The sequence below is a fragment of the Phyllosticta citriasiana genome (assembly GCF_038021145.1).
Source record: "Phyllosticta citriasiana strain CBS 120426 chromosome Unknown IWZ02scaffold_6, whole genome shotgun sequence".
Lineage (NCBI taxonomy): Eukaryota > Fungi > Ascomycota > Dothideomycetes > Botryosphaeriales > Phyllostictaceae > Phyllosticta > Phyllosticta citriasiana.
Window position 1 is genome coordinate 266,131 of NW_027117283.1, and position 17,222 is coordinate 283,352.

General features: G+C 57.7%; 7 protein-coding genes across 7 annotated transcripts; 5 read left to right on the forward strand and 2 right to left on the reverse strand.

Moving 5' to 3' along the window:
• Window positions 1-886: 886 nt before the first annotated feature.
• Window positions 887-2,046, forward strand: IWZ02DRAFT_248582 (uncharacterized protein). Its single transcript, XM_066763151.1, has one exon. It carries the CDS (start codon window positions 1,087-1,089, stop codon window positions 1,819-1,821), a length of 735 nt encoding a protein of 244 aa, XP_066622831.1. The 5' UTR covers window positions 887-1,086; the 3' UTR covers window positions 1,822-2,046.
• IWZ02DRAFT_450028 (uncharacterized protein) lies at window positions 1,600-2,990 on the forward strand. Its single transcript, XM_066767439.1, has 2 exons — window positions 1,600-1,907; window positions 2,238-2,990. Exons 1-2 carry the CDS (start codon window positions 1,854-1,856, stop codon window positions 2,835-2,837), a joined length of 654 nt encoding a protein of 217 aa, XP_066622832.1. The 5' UTR covers window positions 1,600-1,853; the 3' UTR covers window positions 2,838-2,990.
• Window positions 2,991-4,059: 1,069 nt separating this feature from the next.
• Window positions 4,060-5,799, reverse strand: IWZ02DRAFT_248594 (phosphatase 2C-like domain-containing protein). The gene is made up of 3 exons (XM_066763152.1): window positions 4,402-5,799; window positions 4,301-4,350; window positions 4,060-4,218 (listed from the first exon to the last, which is right to left on the reverse strand). The coding sequence occupies exons 1-3, from the start codon at window positions 5,684-5,686 to the stop codon at window positions 4,213-4,215; spliced, it is 1,341 nt and encodes a 446-aa protein (XP_066622833.1). The 5' UTR covers window positions 5,687-5,799; the 3' UTR covers window positions 4,060-4,212.
• A 3,489-nt stretch (window positions 5,800-9,288) lies between these two features.
• IWZ02DRAFT_248576 (periodic tryptophan protein-like protein) lies at window positions 9,289-11,308 on the forward strand. Its single transcript, XM_066763150.1, has 3 exons — window positions 9,289-9,619; window positions 9,674-10,547; window positions 10,600-11,308. The coding sequence occupies exons 1-3, from the start codon at window positions 9,393-9,395 to the stop codon at window positions 11,113-11,115; spliced, it is 1,617 nt and encodes a 538-aa protein (XP_066622834.1). The 5' UTR covers window positions 9,289-9,392; the 3' UTR covers window positions 11,116-11,308.
• A 1,971-nt stretch (window positions 11,309-13,279) lies between these two features.
• IWZ02DRAFT_377675 (uncharacterized protein) lies at window positions 13,280-14,260 on the forward strand (the record flags this gene model as incomplete). Its single annotated transcript, XM_066764959.1, has 2 exons — window positions 13,280-13,695; window positions 13,780-14,260. 2 exons carry the CDS (start codon window positions 13,280-13,282, stop codon window positions 14,258-14,260), a joined length of 897 nt encoding a protein of 298 aa, XP_066622835.1.
• Window positions 14,261-14,977: 717 nt separating this feature from the next.
• IWZ02DRAFT_248807 (putative cell cycle regulatory protein Cks/Suc1) lies at window positions 14,978-16,155 on the forward strand. Its single transcript, XM_066763154.1, has 4 exons — window positions 14,978-15,429; window positions 15,497-15,641; window positions 15,713-15,771; window positions 15,921-16,155. The coding sequence occupies exons 1-4, from the start codon at window positions 15,320-15,322 to the stop codon at window positions 15,955-15,957; spliced, it is 351 nt and encodes a 116-aa protein (XP_066622836.1). The 5' UTR covers window positions 14,978-15,319; the 3' UTR covers window positions 15,958-16,155.
• IWZ02DRAFT_248817 (uncharacterized protein) lies at window positions 16,075-16,765 on the reverse strand. The gene is made up of 2 exons (XM_066763155.1): window positions 16,538-16,765; window positions 16,075-16,248 (listed from the first exon to the last, which is right to left on the reverse strand). Exons 1-2 carry the CDS (start codon window positions 16,615-16,617, stop codon window positions 16,110-16,112), a joined length of 219 nt encoding a protein of 72 aa, XP_066622837.1. The 5' UTR covers window positions 16,618-16,765; the 3' UTR covers window positions 16,075-16,109.
• Between the last annotated feature and the right edge of the window lie 457 nt (window positions 16,766-17,222).

A 17,222-nucleotide genomic window follows, 5' to 3' on the forward strand; every position in this document is an offset into this window, starting at 1 on the left:
TCAGGAGACTACAGGTGCCGTAGCCCAACCCAAGCAAGCCATCAAATCCCTCGCATTCTGTTTTTCGCGACTGGCCGAGCTGAGCGGGCGTCGAGTACTGGACTGGCTGGGTGCGTAATGCGTTGATCTGTCTTGATTGATTCACTCACTCACCTTACGGCCAAAGCTGTAGGGGAAAAAAAAAAAAAAAAAAAAAAAAAAAGGTCTGCACTAGGTTTACATCTTCAGACCCTGTCTCGCCCATCCCATCAGCGACAGGACAGCCCTGCGCCCTCATCTCGCGCTTGCGTTTGCTGCGTGCGAAGTTGACACGGAGTGCGAGCGAGACAGGCACAGCATGCCACCTCAGCAGGAGACGTTGACGGAGGAGGAGGAGGAGGAGGAAATGGTTGCTTGCTGGTGTGGCGTTGGCGGCGACAGCGCCCAGGACAGCGCCCGGGACAGCAGGGCATACGTAGCAGCAGATCAGGCGAGGTGGCTATGTATAGGCACATGTACCTAAGAGCGGCGGCGCCACGACATGACTTCATGATGCAGGGTCCGAGGGTGCAGGTGAGGTGAGGTGAGGTGGCTAGTGGATGCACGAGCTGCCGACCGTGTCCACCTTCAATGCTACGGTGGTTAGGTAAGGTAGGTAGTCGACGACGATGTATGTGCTGTTGGCTAGGCAGGCGTCCGAGGGTCATAAGTGACAGGTAGAGGGGTAGAGGGCGGTCAGGCAGGCGGGCAGGCACTTGTCTAAGTACATGGGTAGGTTGCTTGGTAGGGAGTTCTTCGGGTTGCGCGCGGCGGGGCCAACAACGAGGGAGGGCGGCGAGCCTTCACATGCGCACCACCCACCGCTTCGTCCAACATCAGCCAGAGCAATGGAAGGTAAGATGCCTTGCGTAGTCGGAGCGTCGGCGAGTAAAGTCGGCGACGTGTAGCGTTGGAGGCCGACTTGGTCGTGGCTCCGTCCGCCCGCCGGCCGGCCGGGCGTTAAGCTTGTTGTTTGGGTTTGGGTTTGGGTTTGGGTTTTGGCTTTTGGCCCCGGGCCGCAGGCGGGCTGTCTTACATAGTTGGGTGCGTCTGGGGTGTGGGCCTTTCATGGTGATGATTGATGGCTTTGGAGTGGGGCAGTGGTTTTCTCAAGCATGTCGTGTCGGGGTTGGAGCGTGTGGCTGTGGTGGCCGTTTACTGCCCGATTCGACGTCCATGTGGGGGCGAGAAGACGACGACGACAACAACAGCAACAACAACAACATAAGTAGTTCAGTTCAGTACCGTAGCCCTCGATTATTTCTAAACCATCATCACGACGACTGGACGAAGACGACGCGCACTCCTGCCCATTTCGCCGTTTCACGAATCTCCTCACGGCTCCTTCAAGACTTCCCTTTTTGCCTAGCCCCTCAACCCACGCTTACCCCGCGGCATCGCCATCGACGACGAAGCCTAGGTACATGTGAGAAACACAATTCACTCGCCTTCATACCATTATTTCCCCCCTTAGACGCAGACCGGAAAAGAAAAAAGAATCAAAAAAAAAAAAAAAAAACCCCCCCCACCGAGTCTACGACCTACAACACGTCGCCGCAATCCTACCTCCAAGACCGGATTTATATAGACGCACAACACACGCCGCCGACGGCCACTCTCAGCCCGCCGCCTCTCGCACCACCGGCACCCCAAGAAGATCAAGGCCATCACGAACCACAGACGACGACCGTCGGCAAAAGAGCCTCCTTCTCTACCTGCACACGCTCGTCTCGACGCCCGACCCGCGCTCCTCGCTCCACCGCAGCCACAGCTTCCCTCCCGAAGACCTTCTCTACCGCTTGAAAGGACTAGAAGACCAACCCCGCCTGGCAACCATGGCTGCTCCTCCCGAGAAGACGCTGCGCAACCTCAACGGCGCTTGGGTCATGGTACGTGTTTTGTCCCGGGGAAATTAGATACGCTATGCTATCATCCCTTGCATACCCACACACCTTACCAAGTGCGCTACGGCCGCATGCCCCACGTGGGCAGCGCAGCGCAGGCCAGCATCGAAGCATTTGGCCCTGCCGACCCGCGCTTCTAGCGCCCGCCCGTCCGCCCGCCCTCCCACAGCCTGCCGCGGTCCAGGCCAGGCCAGGCCAGGCCATGCCATGCCATGCCGCGAACGCGGGACGGCAGCAACAGCACAAGCGCCCCCCTGAAAACACCCCTACCACTACCCCTCGCGCCTCAACCACCCCCACTAACACAAAGCACAGAATAAGACTCTCTCAGGCGACTCCGACGCCGTAATGCAACTCCAAGGCATCGGCTGGCTCATCCGCAAAACCGTCTCATTCGCCACCGTAACGCTGCACGTCAAACAATACCCCGACGCCGCTAGCCCCTCGCTCATCCACATCGACATCGACCAATCCCTCTCCCCCGGCAACATCAAGGGCACGTCCGAAGAGCGCACGCTGGACTGGGAATCTTCGGCGCACGTCGACCACGTCTTTGGCAGCCTGCGCGGCCGCTCGCGCTGGACCACGCTGTCCAAGATCGGCGACGATTATGTTGTTGGTGAGGCAGCGGGCGAGGTCGAGAAGGAGAGGGACGCCGATGTCCGGTTTATGCGTGAGGGCGAGTGGGATGAGAGCGTGGCGAAGAATGGAGACGAGGTGGTTGAGAGCTGGGTCGAGAGCGTCGACAAGGGGTGGATGGCGTGGCAGATTTGGGGGTTTGAGAATGTCGAGGGCGTGCGGCGCTACGTCAGGCACGTTGTTGTGCGCGGCAAGGCGGGCAAGGGCGTCAAGAGGTTGAGGTTGGTGTACGATTGGGTCGAGGGGAGTGAGAAGCTGGAGACGGCTTCTGCTTGAGCGACCACCGGAAAGCTGGAGGTTGATTTTGCTTCTCTTTCCCTAGCTTTCTTTCCCCCCTTTTGTTCGTTTCCTTTTTTTCCTTCCTTCCTTCCTCCTGCGTGTTTCTCCATCTCTACATACGTACATACACACACACACACACACACACACATACGTACATTCATAGTACCTTGTACCTACCTAGCTAGATCCCTCGACCCACCACCCATCCGTATTCCTTTTCCCGTCTCTACCCTACCTTACATGTACCCAACGTAGTAGTCCCCCCGCCGCCGCTGCTCCTCCTGAGTAGCAAGTAAGCAAGCAAGTAAGCAACGCACGGCATACATACATACATCTCTAATGGCGCTCCCACGTACGTGTCTACCTCGCTTCATCGCCTACCTAGCCAGGCCTGCATACCGAACAGAAACAGAAACAACGACACGACGACATGACCGAGACGACATGGCGGCTAAGATCAGGTACCCATCAGATGATGATGATGATGATGATGATGGGATGTTGACGGGTGATGTCCAGTGGTTTGCGGTTCGTCGTTCGGTTGATTCGTCTCGAGCTCTCGGTTATGTTGACAGACCAGATGTGTGGGTTGAGATGATTGGTAGGGATTCTTGTTTATTGTGTCTATTTACGTTGGATTCGAACGGTGTTGATGATGATGATGATGATGATGATGATGATGACGATGAAGACGATGGTCGGGGTGTCTAACTGACTAGCTACATATACCTAGGTACATGGTGAGGTGGCTGGCTGGCTGGCTGGCTGGCTATGTCGCTGATGCGTATATGAATTCATCCTTCTCTTTCTCTTTCATCCACGTGTCTCACACTCTCTCTCTCCATTCTTGCGCTGCCTGCTCTCCCGCTCCCGCTCCTCACGTCTCCCTGCCTGACAAGATGTACATGCGTAATGGTCATACAGACAGGCAGGTAAAAATCTTCTCCCCTTCTCCTCCCTCCCTCCATCCCCTGCACAAGCAATTTCTTCCCCGTCTTTCGTCTTTCGGGGATGCTGCTGTCTCGCCGGCCAACGGAGACGGCAGGCCGGCGTTGGTTCTGCATTCAGCCACTGTCAGGCAAGATTGAGAGCCGGCAAGGTGTAGGACTGGGAGCTTAGACGGGTGGTGTGCTCCCTGCCTTCTGGAACAGCTCTGAAGGGAGGGCGGGGCGACGGGAGGATCATGCGTAGGTGCTACATCGGCGCTGGAGGTAGCCGCGAGAGCAGTTGCACCTCAACGGCATTTCTGGTGGCCGTCATCGACGCTGGGATGTGGTGCGCTCGAGACAGGAGGGCATTGGTTCCGTCATGTGTAGAGGTGGTGAGCTAGCGGACAAGCGCCGCCAAGCCCACTTCCACAAAACTCGCATCACTTCTGTAGGCAGACCGCGACCTGTCAGCCAGGGACTGTTGTTGCTGTAGCGCTGTGTTGAGTCAACGAGGAGGGAGCCTCAGACCTTGCGGCGCTTGCACTGCGCGGCCACGACGCTGATGTCGTCGAGTTTGCCTGCGGCGACGTAAGTCGTTTGCAACATGATAGTTTAAGCGAGTGACGTACCTCCTTCAATCGAAAGACCCTCGTCGACCGCCTTTTCCATGTACGGGCTCTCGGCAAAGGGGTCCTCGGCAACGGTTCGCGCGGCCTTGACCAGTTCCTCGGCAACGAATTGCATGGCGTCGGCGTAGCACTGGTCGCCGGGCTCGATGCCCCTGAGCAAGCGCGCGTCGCCATTCTCCCACTTGTTGATGCTGCCGAGGACGCTGTCGACGACCTCGTGCTCCCACAAGTTGTCAACCACGCCGTCCGACATGGCCAGCACGACGTCGTCCTCTTCAATCTCGACGCGGTCCAGCACGGCGTTTTCGCGCGGCGAGTCCGGGCTGTTGGTGCCCAGCTGCCGCGGGCAGTCGAACCAGTGCCACTGCTCCTTGGTCTTGAAGACGACGTCGCGCGTCCGCGGCCGCAACACGAGCACCTGCGAGTCGCCCAGCTGCGTCACCCACAGCACCGGCCGCTTTGCATCGCCGCCGCCCACGGCCGACCCCAGCAGCGCCCCGCACGCCGTCGTCGTCCCGTACCACTCGTTTGGCGCGCTCGTCGCGTCCTTGGTCGCCTCAAACGCCCGGTGCAGGTACTCGACTGGGTTCGGCTCCTTGTCCTCACCGCCATAGAGGTCCCGCTCTGCCTCGAGCGCCCAAAAGTGCAGTATCAGCCGCGACCACAGCGCCGCGTGGCCGCGCTCCTTGGCCGCCCACGCGCCGACGCCGTCGTTGGCCCCGATGAAATTGTCCGACACGAGCACGGCGTCGTCGCCGTTGGTGATGCCCCGAATCATCTCGCCATTGACCACGTCGCGGCTGCGGTTGTGCGTGCTGAGCGGGTCGGAGAAGGAGCCCGACGGGTACGACAAAAAGGGCGGAGGAAACGGCCGCGAGGCCCGCTTGGCGTACAGCGCGTAGCCAGCTTCAAAGTAAAAGGGCGACGCCGACCGTATCTGGCGCGACTCATCGGGCACCGGAGTCGTGGTGCCTTGAGCGAGTTGCGGGCGGCGCCGCGATTGCGGGATGCTGCGGCGCGGCGTCCATGTGAAGAAGCGGAGAAGAGCACGCAGGGCGATGCTTGTGGCCGGACTTGCCCATGGCCGGCAGTATTCAAAGGGCGAGGCAATCGAAGGGCGGTTGGAGAGAGACGAGGGCAGCGGGGCCGCGAAGAGAGGAGTGAGGCGTTGTGGTTGCGATAGAGAGCGGCGAGGCGAGTTTCGGAGCTTGGAGGCGTGCTGCTGGGAACGGGGGAGGTAGTGGTGGGCGCGGTGGTGTGGGATCCTCCAGCTCCAGGTCGGCATGCCAGCGATGGTGCGAGCGAGAAGCTGAAGCTGCAGGTGTTGAAGAGCGACTCGCAGTCAGACTCTTGTCGTGGAAGAGCGGCGTGAGATAATGTATCGAGCGCTCAAAAGCTCCGAAGACGGCGGCGGAGCGGCGGCGGGCAGCACGTGACTGGACGGGCGCAGGAGAAAACAGGCGGCGTCGTCTGGTCTGGTCTGATCCCTCCACGGGCAGCGTCTTTCTCTGATGGGATTCCTCGCTCAATATTTCTCGCGTCAACACTTTTTGGTCGGCAGGGTAAATCGTACGTCACCGGCACCAACAGATGCAGTGCACGCCCGACCGCTCGGAGCATCAACGGCCCGCCGTCTGCAACTGAACTTCAACAACACCACCTCATCTCGCTTGACGTGCAAACCACCAACATGCGATGGCATGGCTACTTGACGGAAACACCGCCCCCCTCTGACCTCAGAATCCCCGCCCCATCCTCCGGCCCACGGCGGGCTTCTTGACCGTCCCGCTAGTCGCAATCCGCCGCCCTGCGCTCCCCGTCGTCGGCTTCCGCACTGCTGACTTTGCGCCCTGCTGTTCCTTGGCCAACCGCTGAGCCTCCTGTTTCTCGCGGTCTTCGGCCATCTGCGCCTCCAACTCCGCCTTTCTGTTAAACTCGATTTCCGTGATGCGCTTGTCGCGCGCAGAGTAGCCCTTTTCCTTGATCGAGTAAAACACGGCGCCCAGGTCCGCCAGCCAGTGCGGGTCCACAGCCGTCACGTACGACATGTACTCCTTGGACGTGAGAATCAGCTCGTGGTACACTACATAGTCCGGCAGCACCCCTAGCCCGTGTAACGCGCTCGTGGGGTGCAGCTGCACCGTCACGCTTGTTCGCAGGTTGATGTACTCGCCAATGCCCTTGACCTGCGCCGCCTGGTGATAGTAGCCAGAGCATATGCACTTGCGAATCACGTCCCAGTCCGTGCCAGAGCTCACCAGCGTCATGTGTTGCATCTTCATAATGTCTTCGAGCTGCTCGCGAATCTCCTTGGCTCTCCGCAGGCCCTTGGGATGCAAAAAGTGCTTGATGCACCACGAGTCCGAGTATCGGTTCGCCTTCCACTGCGTGTATACGTGGAGGAGCGTGAGATGGTCTGATTCTGGCACACAAAACTTTTCCCGCGCCGCATCCGCCTCCTCGAGGCGTCCCTTGGGCCGGTAGAATACGTTGGGGACTGAGAGCATGGATACTATCGTGAGCATCTCTTCGCTGCAGCCGTACTCGTTCGAAGTAATGATCAATTTTGCCAGCGGCGGGTCCATTGGAAACGCCGTCATGCCCTTGCCCAGCTCCGTCAGCTCTCCGACATTGTCAAGCGCGCCCAACGCCCACAAGTCGAACAGCGACGTCGTAATCGTCTCTTGTGGGGGTGGATCCATGAAATCAAATTCCAGTAGATCCTTGACCCCAAGAGATTTTAGCAGCAGCACCGTGTTGGCGAGGTTTGTCCTCTGGATTTCCGGAATAGTCTGAATGTACAATTCCTCTTTAAAAGCCCGCTCCGTGTACAAGTGGAACGACTTTCCAGGTCCCGTCCTACCAGCGCGCCCGGCTCGTTGCGAGGCGTTGGCCTGGGAAATGGGCGTGATCTGCAGCGTATCCATGCCCATGCGAGGGTTATACACCTTGAGCTTGGAAAAGCCAGAGTCGACGACGTACATGATGCCGTCGACTGTCAGACTGGTCTCGGCAATGTTGGTCGCGACGATGACTTTCCGGACTCCGGGTGGCGCTTTTTCAAAGATGCGCGCTTGCAGATCCGCCGGCATCTGACTGTATATGGGAAGGATGCTAAGCTTTGGAGGATTGACAAGCAACTGCAGCCGCTCGTCAATCAGCTCGCATGTAACCTCGATATCCTCCTGACCGGTCATGAAGACCAAAATGTCGCCGGGACCCTGCGACACGTGGATTGCAAGCACCTGCTTGACCGCGCTATCCACATAGTCTTCGCACGGCGAGCGCGAATATTGAATGTCGACGGGAAATGTTCTTCCGGGAATGAAGAATTCGGGAGCTCCGCCAAAGAAGCGCGAAAAGCGTTCTGCGTTCATGGTTGCAGACGTGACAATCAATTTGAGATCCTTGCGGCGCGCGAGGACCTTTTTGATCAAGCCCATCAAGACATCCGTATTTAGCGCCCGTTCGTGAGCCTCATCCATAATGACGACCGAGTACTTGTCCAAGTCTGGCTGCACAAGCGACTCGCGGAGCAACACTCCGTCCGTCATGTACTTGATTTGGGTCTCGCTGCTGGTGCAATCCTCAAAGCGAATCGCATATCCAACGAGGGCACCGAGACCGACCTCCATCTCTTCACTGACGCGCTTGGCGACACTCATCGCGGCGACGCGGCGAGGCTGGGTGCAGCCAATCATTCCGAATTTGCCGTATCCATCCTCGTAGAGAAACTGGGTGAGCTGGGTAGTTTTTCCCGAACCAGTCTGGCCGACGACGATGATGACTTGGTTGTCCCTCACGACGCGAAGAAGCTCTTCCCGGACGGCAAAGGCTGGCAAATACTCCCGCTGTTCTCGCAAGCTCTTGCTTTTGCTAAAGTCACTTTGGCCCTCACTCTTTTTCAAGTGCTCGGCAAATTGACTGCCCCCCTTCTTCTCTGGAGCCCCAGGGGCATTAGGAGCCGCGCTATCCCCGTCCTCCTCTTTCACTCCGATAATGTTGCCCAAGGCAGTGCCAGCAATGTTGGTTGAGTCCTTTGCTTGCTGCTGCCTTTCTTTTTGCTGTCTCTTTTCCTTGACGACCTTGCTGCCTTTGCGACTGAAGACGGCCAGATCACTTTGCGGATCCTTGACGGCGGAAACAGGGTCCAACTGCTTTGTGAAGATCTTGCGGCCGTCCAAAAATGGAGGCCTGAGGTCGTGGACCAGCAAATGTATCCTCGTGCCGTCGTCATCATCCTCAAAATCCCCCGCAAAATCGCGCCGCTGCGCTATTCCGGACGTGAGCATGCGATTCGTCTCCCAGGCATCGACGTCCTTTTGCTTCTGCCGTTGCCGCGCATTCAGCCGCTGGCTATTCTTCTTCTCCGTCAAAGCCTCGTTGCGCATCGCCTCGACCCACGTGCTCTCGTCCCCAAATGGGTTGTGCGTCTCGTCGCCGAATGCGTGCCCGTTTTCCTCGCCCCCGTACCAGTCTCGGTCCAATGCCATGTCCGCCTCCGGGTCCACTTCCGGCTCTGGGCCTTCGAATGCCCTCTGGCGAGGACTTGAAGCTCCGTTCGAGCCACGCGGAGTCTGGTCGCGCGACGGGTCTGCGAATCTCGAGTTTTGGTGAGCTCGAGGCGGTCGTTCAGTTGGGGGGCGCGAGCGCGAGACGTCGAGCTTGCGCCTTTTGGGCGCAATCTGGTAGTCGTCCATAGCAATAGGTCGATTGCTGCGTCTCTTTGGCCAGGTGAGTTGCACCGGTATGCGGTGATGGAGAGTAGTGTTGGTAAACCTCCGCGGTGAAGACGCGCGCACGGCCGTCGACGCCAAGCTGCGGCGAGCGGGCGGTCAGCCTCCAAAAACGTCTGTGCGCCCAACTTTCTTTCCCCAGTCCAAAATTTCTGGATGCCGCCGCGACCACGCACCGATCGGTAAAAAGTTGGAACGTCGCAGCACGTGGCGCGTTTTAATTCCTCGAGCACCAATCGCCCGGACACCACCAACATGTCGATGATCACGGCGACGACGTGGGTGCCGCGCGGCTTCGCGGCGCCGTTTCCGCAGAAATACGTTTTCGACGAGGACGAGTTTGACCGCATACAGCAGCTGGCGCGCCTGCAGCTGGACGACGCAAAGGAGGATCTGGACGAGGCTAAGAAGGGAGAGAAGAGCAAGGATGATGGCAACAACGAGGTGACGGGCGATGTGGTCAACAAAATCAAGGACGACATGTAATTGCTCTCTGTTACCTCGCAGTTTTTCAGGAACTGATGTTGCGCCTCTAGCGAAATTGACGACGACCTCAAGGAATACGACCTCGAACACTATGACGACGATGACCACGCAGTAGACAAGGATGGTGAGCCGCTGGCCATTTTTGGCAACATCAAGTCGCTGGTGTATCACGAAAACAATGACGAGGATCCCTACATCACTATGCCGGACAACCTAGACGAAGACGTCGAGCGGGAAGACTTGCAGATTCTAGAGTCTGACAATCTTGTGTTGGCGGCGCGGATAGAGGACGAGATGGCTCACCTGGAAGTCTATGTGTACGAGGATGAAGCAGACAATCTCTACGTGCACCACGATATCATGCTGCCCGCGATTCCTCTTGCGTTGGAGTGGTTGAACACGCCCGTTGGCAAGGGCCCGATTGACGAAACATCGAGAGGCAACTTTGTCGCCGTCGGCACCATGGACCCAGACATTGAGCTGTGGGACCTCGATATTGTCGACGGCATGTATCCCAACGCCATTCTGGGCCAAGGCGCCGAGGATGCAGCCAACCCGGACAAGAAGAAGAAAAAGAAGAAGAGGAGCAAGAAGGCAAACGACGAATTTCACGTTGATGCCGTACTTTCACTCGCCCACAACCGCTTTCACCGTAACCTCCTCGCCTCATCTTCGGCCGACAAAACGATCAAGCTGTGGGATCTTAGCACCACCAAGTGCGCCAAATCGTACAGCTACCATACTGACAAGGTGTGCTCGCTGGCATGGCATCCCACGGAGACTACCGCACTGCTGAGTGGTAGCTACGACAGAACAGTCGTGGCGGCCGACATGCGCGCGCCGGAAGCCAAGGCGCCGAGGTGGGGAGTCGAAAGTGACGTCGAGCAGGTTAAGTGGGATCCCCACGACCCCAACTTCTTTTATGTAGGTCCACGGCATTGCAGCTTTCAATATCAACCCGCTGACAAAATTGGAGATATCTACTGAAAACGGTGTCATCCACTACCACGATGCACGTCTTGCACCGTCTAGCCCAGCGCAAACCAAGCCGATTTGGACACTGCAGGCGCACGACGAGTCAATTTCGTCTTTTGACATCAACCCCATCATCCCCGGCTACATTGCAACCGGGTCGACGGACAAGGAGGTAAAGCTCTGGAACGTTCAGTCGAACGGTCCGTCAATGATCGCATCCAGGAACCTCGGAGTGGGCAAAGTCTTTTCGACGACATTCGCGCCAGACAGGGAAGTCGGCTTCAGACTAGCAGTGGCCGGCAGCAAAGGCTCGGTGCAAGTGTGGGACACATCGACCAATGCTGCGGTCCGGCGAGCGTTTACCGACAGAGTTGCGCCAGTAGCCAACGAGAGCGAGGTGAAAGAGCGGTTGGTTGGTGTCGACGAGAGCAACGGCGAATCTGACAGCGAGGAGGGCGAGGAGGACGAAGATGGAGCTAGTGATGGACCCGATGGTTGGGAGAGCATGGAGGAGTGAAAGCTTATTTGACGAGTCGAGAAATTGCTGTCAGGAACAAGAAAGTGGGGTCCAGCTGCCCCGCAGCATGCAGAAGAAGGATCATCGTTGTAGAAAGCTTCTTCCAGAAGGTGACCCTTGGCCGGCCGCCGCAGAGAGCCCGGGCTGCAGGGAGTTGGAGCTGTGCTAGGGTCAGATTTGCTTCTGAGCAGCATGAAGACTGCAATCGAAGACATGTGTGAGGAGCAACAAGGTGGTTGGATAGCCAAAAAGCGACATAGTTTTGCTCGACTTGTAAAGTACTTGGAGAACATCTTGGTGATGGTCAATCGCGTTTCGTCGGGACTTGGCAAGTCGTTTGTGCGACAACGCAGGAGCAAACGGTTGATGAAATGGCGGTTTCACGTCAGTTAAACTTCAGCCTTGCAACGAAGTACATGGGAGTCGCAGCTCCCAAAGCGGCATAGCGCGCCAGCGAACAGCGAGAACCTGGATGGAGGTTGATTGAGCAATTTGGAGGTGCGACGGATTGAGGTGCGAGCATCGCACGCAAAAGGCAAAAGGAGATGACGGCGAGCTCGTGGCGCGCTGCTTGCTTTTTGGGTTGCTGAGGGAAAGACACGATGATTTGCGATGCTGACGAATGCGCGCGGTGGAAGTGGTCAGAGGGCGAAATGCGGGACCCTGAACTGGCGTCACTAGAAAGAGGGTCCGACGTGCAGCAGCAGCAACGGCGGGCGGCTGAGCGAGGACCTGGTGGACCTGCATCGCATGCCGCGCTTGGCAACGTCAACGGCCGGGATCCAGGTCGACGAAAAAGGCGCGCGCGCTTCATCGTGGAGTCGCGAAGACGGAGGCTCAGAAAGTGCTTACTGCACAGCAGCTCCGAGGCGCGACGAAGACCGACGCCGACGACTGTGACAACAGTGGGTCCGTTCGCAACGGCGGGCCGCGAGGGTTAGCCTCCGCTGCTCCAGGCGTCCAGCGGATCTTTGCAGAAAAGGCAGGCCAGAAACGCTTTCTACGGGCGTACAGCACGGCGTGTCATGGGTGGGCATTCTGGAGTCTGGCGGTTCCCCTGGCGCGTGGATAGGTGCTCTACGCGCTGGGCTGGGCTGGGCTGGGCTGGAGGCACGTAGCGTACCAGTGCACCCTACGACGTGGCGGCCAGGCCAGGCTGGAGATAGCTACTGTGGCATGGGCATGTGGAGTCGAGTGTGGATGTCAAAGCATTTGAGAGTATTCCTCACAAGCTCTGCATGATGCCCGCCATGACTGGCCAGCGCCGCGATCGCAGCAGGTGGAGACGAGATTTTCAAGTGTCGCTGGCTGAGACTGAGTGTTTGCTCAGCCAGCCAGGGTCGTTGTTTCAAGCGGCACCTGATGCGCGTCGATTGGCTGGACCTGGCTGGCCCTCCGTCGCCTGCAGGCTGGGTCCATCCATGTCCCATGAATTACGGCCGCGCGACCCTCAAATGCTGCCCCCCCCGACCTTCATATCTTTCTCTCTCCTCCCCATTCCCCAGTCTCTTCCATCGCCCGGCTGCGATTTCTAGCTCCTCGCTCTCTATCGACACAGCCAGTCTTTACTTGTCAAATTTTACAACTTACAGCCTCCGCGCCGCCTTCCTTCGCTTCTTGCGCATCCTCACCTTCCTATTTAACCCCTCCACGCACACGGCATCCACTGCCACTTACCGCTGCCAGTCAGCAATCGCTCCAATCCCTCCCTTAGCGCTACAATCAAGAAAGAGAAACAAACACCCGGCCCTATCGTCGCCAACCTCCCTTCCGACCTGATCGTCCAGGCTTACCGTTGTCCCCTCCTCCTCCCCGGGCCTTCTGACGCCGTCTCCTGACGCCTCACTGTTGCACCACTCTATTTTTTCGACTTTTCCCGGACCACGGCACTCGAGCCTACCCTGCCGTTAAGCACCCGCTGACCGCGAATATTCCTGCCTTCCAAAAACAGCAATTCCTTGGAAACTTGTGAGACCTTTTTTTTTTTTTTTTTTTTTCTTTGCCAGGGCCCCTCGCGTTTGAGCCCTCGCTACCAAGTGCGACTCGGAACGACCACGCCTTGTTTTGTTTCCCTCTAGCGCCGGATTCTTGAAGTGAGGCTGCCAAACTTTGCTGCTCCATTCAACCTTTGTTGTTGTCGACATTTCCCCTCGCCGCCGTCGTCATGGCCGATTTTCTCTCCAGGTCGTTGACCACACGGCGTCAAAGGAAGGCGGAAAGAGTCAACTCTCCGCCAGCTCGCGCCTTCAGCGTCGGGAGGCCAACTCGCTCTTCTGAGCGTGTCAAGATTTCCGGCCCGGTCAATTTGATTTCGACCACCAACATGCTCTCCTACCACGCGCCGGATATCCTTCCTCCAGGTGTACGCCAGGCGACCATCGACACTTACTCGTCCAACGCGTCCACTCGTTCGACGGACGAGTCTGATCACAGCTCGACGTCGAGCCGCCGTTCCCGCCAAGTTTCAACCGACGCTTCTTCTCTGGAGTCAGCACCGACGTCGCCCGAGTCCCACCAAGCTCGGGGATTCTTCGATCCTCAGCCCCGGGCAGATAGGGCCAAAGCGCTGCACCGATCTGCGTCGACCACGTCTCTCTCCCGCCCCGGGATTTCCCCCAGGTCGAGCGCAGAGAGCCAGAGCAAGAAGTCGCTAGAGCCGAAGAGGTCGGCGGACAACATTCGCCAGCAACGCGAAGTGGCGCACCGCACGCCCGAGACCATTCCCGAAATCACTCCCGAGGTTCCCCAACGTGCCAGATCGCACAGTAAGGAAGCGCACGAGATTATGGCGCGGAAGAGGTCTGTCCGCTCAGGACAGTCGCCCTCTCTCTCGCATAGCCGGAATGGTTCCAAGCACGAGCAGCGTTCGTCGATGGACATGTTCAAACATGGCCACTCCAGTTCGGACGTCGACCCCCCTCATCCCTTTGGCCGTGAACTCGAACAGCTGAACGAGGTGGTCGAGGAGCTCGGAACCACGATTCGTGACGTCGCCCTGGACGAGGACACTCGGCACATGAGGGAAAAAGGCCTGGCAAGATTCTGCGCCGCCGATTATCTGGCGGAAATTGCACCCCTTGCTGCAAGGACGTACAAAACCAAGGTTTGGACGGCTCCAACCCCGATGAATACGACGTGGATCTAGGTGCTTCATTTTTCACTTTGTTTCTTCCGCGAAGGGCCGACCCAGGCGGTTCGGAAGTCCAACGCCCTTTGGCTCTCGAATTATGCACGAGCCCCTGCGCGGGCTCGTGTCTCTCCAGAGCCAGTTAACCGAAGCGGCTGCGACAGCTGCTTGCCTTAGAGGAGGACATATATTCTTGTCTATATTTCTCCAGTTGCTTTCGCTTCACTCCTTACACAGCCCTTTTTGATTTGTCTCGGCGTTTTTGCAGGATTGGGAACAGGCGGCCTGTGCGCCACAGTCAACGGAACACATACCCACCGATACACTCTTTTACGACTCTTGTACGATTTCTCGAAGCTGAATTCTGGACCTTTTGAAAGCGGAATATGGGATTGCCTTTGCGTTTATACCTGGGAGGACCCGGGGAAGAATGGCTTGGAGGGGGAATTGAAAGTATTGGACAGGCGCGTAGATAGATTCGAATTCGAGTGCCACCATGCTGCGGTTTCACCAAAAGCAAAGCGTTGATGTGATGGGCGTGAGAGACGGCAGTGCAGTGAACCGCAGCTTGCAGCAACGGCGACGCAGCTTGCATCATCGATGTCTAAGGCATACGGCAGACGTGAGGAGTTGATGAGGAGGAGGGCTCGGGATTGCCCGATGAGCCGTGCGTGGTTTGGCCAGGGCGAGAGGGAGGGGCCATGTTTTTCAAGTCACCACCCACCGCACAGCGCTCGCCCACCGCACACACGCACACACACACACACACACACCACACCACACCGCCCGTGTTTATCTCCTTGAGCCACGCGCCCCATCACCCTGCCGTCGCGCCCACCCAGAGCACCCACCCAAGGACCCGTACAACGCCACCCCGACGTGACAAGTTGCCCTCTCCCTGCTGTCGCCGCGCACTCTCGCACCCCAATCAATCTCGACGCGCTCCCGCTCCCTCTTGCTTGGCCGTCGTCCAACACCCCACCACCCCTCTCCAGCTTCACCTCGATCCCTCGAGCCCGCGCCTCCCCCCCCCCCAACAACAACAACAACAACAACAACAACAGCAGCAGTAGCAACATGAACATGGACATTGACGTCACCCGGCGCAACAAGAAGCCCAGGCCGTTGAGCGAGACGGAGAAGGAGAGGCTTGAGGAATTCGTCGAGTCGATCCATTACTCGGCAAGGTGCGCGCAACAGACAGCTGCCAACGACAACGATAGAAAGCTAGCTAACGCACGCGGCCCGGTCCAGATACTCTGACAGCGAGTACGAATACCGCCACGTGCAGTTGCCCAAGCAGATGCTCAAGGTCATACCGAAGGAGTACTTTGATGGCTCGAGGGGCACCCTGAAGCTGCTGTGGGAGGAGGAGTGGAGAGCGCTGGGCATCACGCAGGTACGTCGCTCGCTCGCTCAACCAACGACACCACGCCCGTCGACGACACAAAGCTGACTAGGTCGTGACAGAGCTTGGGCTGGGAGCACTACGAGGTACACGAGCCGGAGCCTCACATATTGCTGTTCAAGTACGTCGTTCGTGTCTCGACACCACACCATCATTGTTTGATTGCCAGGGGGGACTTCTTGATGCGCAACATGGCGCGTGTTTCCCCTGCCCACGCCCCTCCCACCCCTTTAGATAGCTCGCGACACGTCACTGACGCGCGACTCACAGGCGCCCGATCAATTACCAACCGCCGCTGCAGCATTGAGCGCAGCGCAGCGCCCCCCGTTTTGACACCGCCGCCGCGCCACCACCACCACCTCCCCTCGACTGACGAATTGACCGACTGACTGGCCCCCCGACTACCCGACTTGGCTCCACTTAACTACCTTACCCCCTCTCCTCCACGGCAGACATTGACTATCGCATCCTCCGGCGTGGACAACCAACTACGACACAACACCAAATGACTCCCTGACGGACGACGGACGAACGCGCTGGAGAAGCTGCTGCTGCCCCAAGGAAAGAGCCCTGGCATTGGCATTGGCTCTGATTGGCAAGAAACCATCCATCCCTCGCCCTACCTACCACGCAGAGCCGACAGACAAACAACGACAAAGCCGCCGCTTTCGCCGACCCCACGCTATACCTGCCTCTACTGCTCACTCACCGCCACTCCGTCTTCTTCCCGGCTGTCGTCGTTGTCATCGACTCGGGCGTGCGTGCCATTGTCATCGTCGTCATTATCGTGTTTTTGGCTGGCTGGCTGGCTGGGAAAGGTGAAACGAACGAACAAACGAACGGAAAAGCGAGGAGGAGGTTAGTCATGGGTGGGCGGATGGGTGGGCATGTTCATGGACAAGGGGAAAGGCAAATAATGGGAAAAGTTAAAAAACGAAAACAAACAACAAACAGATAAATGGTTCATGTCACTGAGTGAGGTAGTGAGTGAGTTAGTGGGCTGGAGTGGGTGGGGGCGGATTGAAAAATTTATGTCTCTTCTGGGGTTGTAGTGGTGGCGGAGGAGGAGGAGGTGGAGGAGGTGGTGGTGGACCTAGGGAGCGAGCGACTTTTCCTTTTCTTTTTTTTTAATTTTTTTTTTCTTTACTCTCCCCTTCTTTCCCTCTTCCTTCCCTTTCTTCTTCCTCATCCATCTCCTCATCCATCTCCTCATCTCCTCATCTCTCACATCTCTCGTTTCCCTTCTCATCCTCATCATCATTATCACAGGTGTTTTGGTGTCTTTTTTTTTTTTTTTTTTCCCCTTCCTCGTTTCCTTTCTTGCTTGTTGCCATCGTCCGTCTTGACTGGTTGGTTGGTTGGTTGGTTGGTTGGTTGTCGTGTAGTATTGAAGGTGCTGCTGCTGCTGCTGCTGCTGTTGTTGTTGTTGCTATTGCTGCGGAGATGGGGAGACGGTGAAAAAGGAGGCGCCGGACTGGGTCGGGGTGAGGGGGTTGGAGAAGCGGACATAGGTTCCCGTTCTTCGTAGTAGAGTGTGGCTAGGTGCAGTTATCGGGGAGGGGGTTGTGGTGT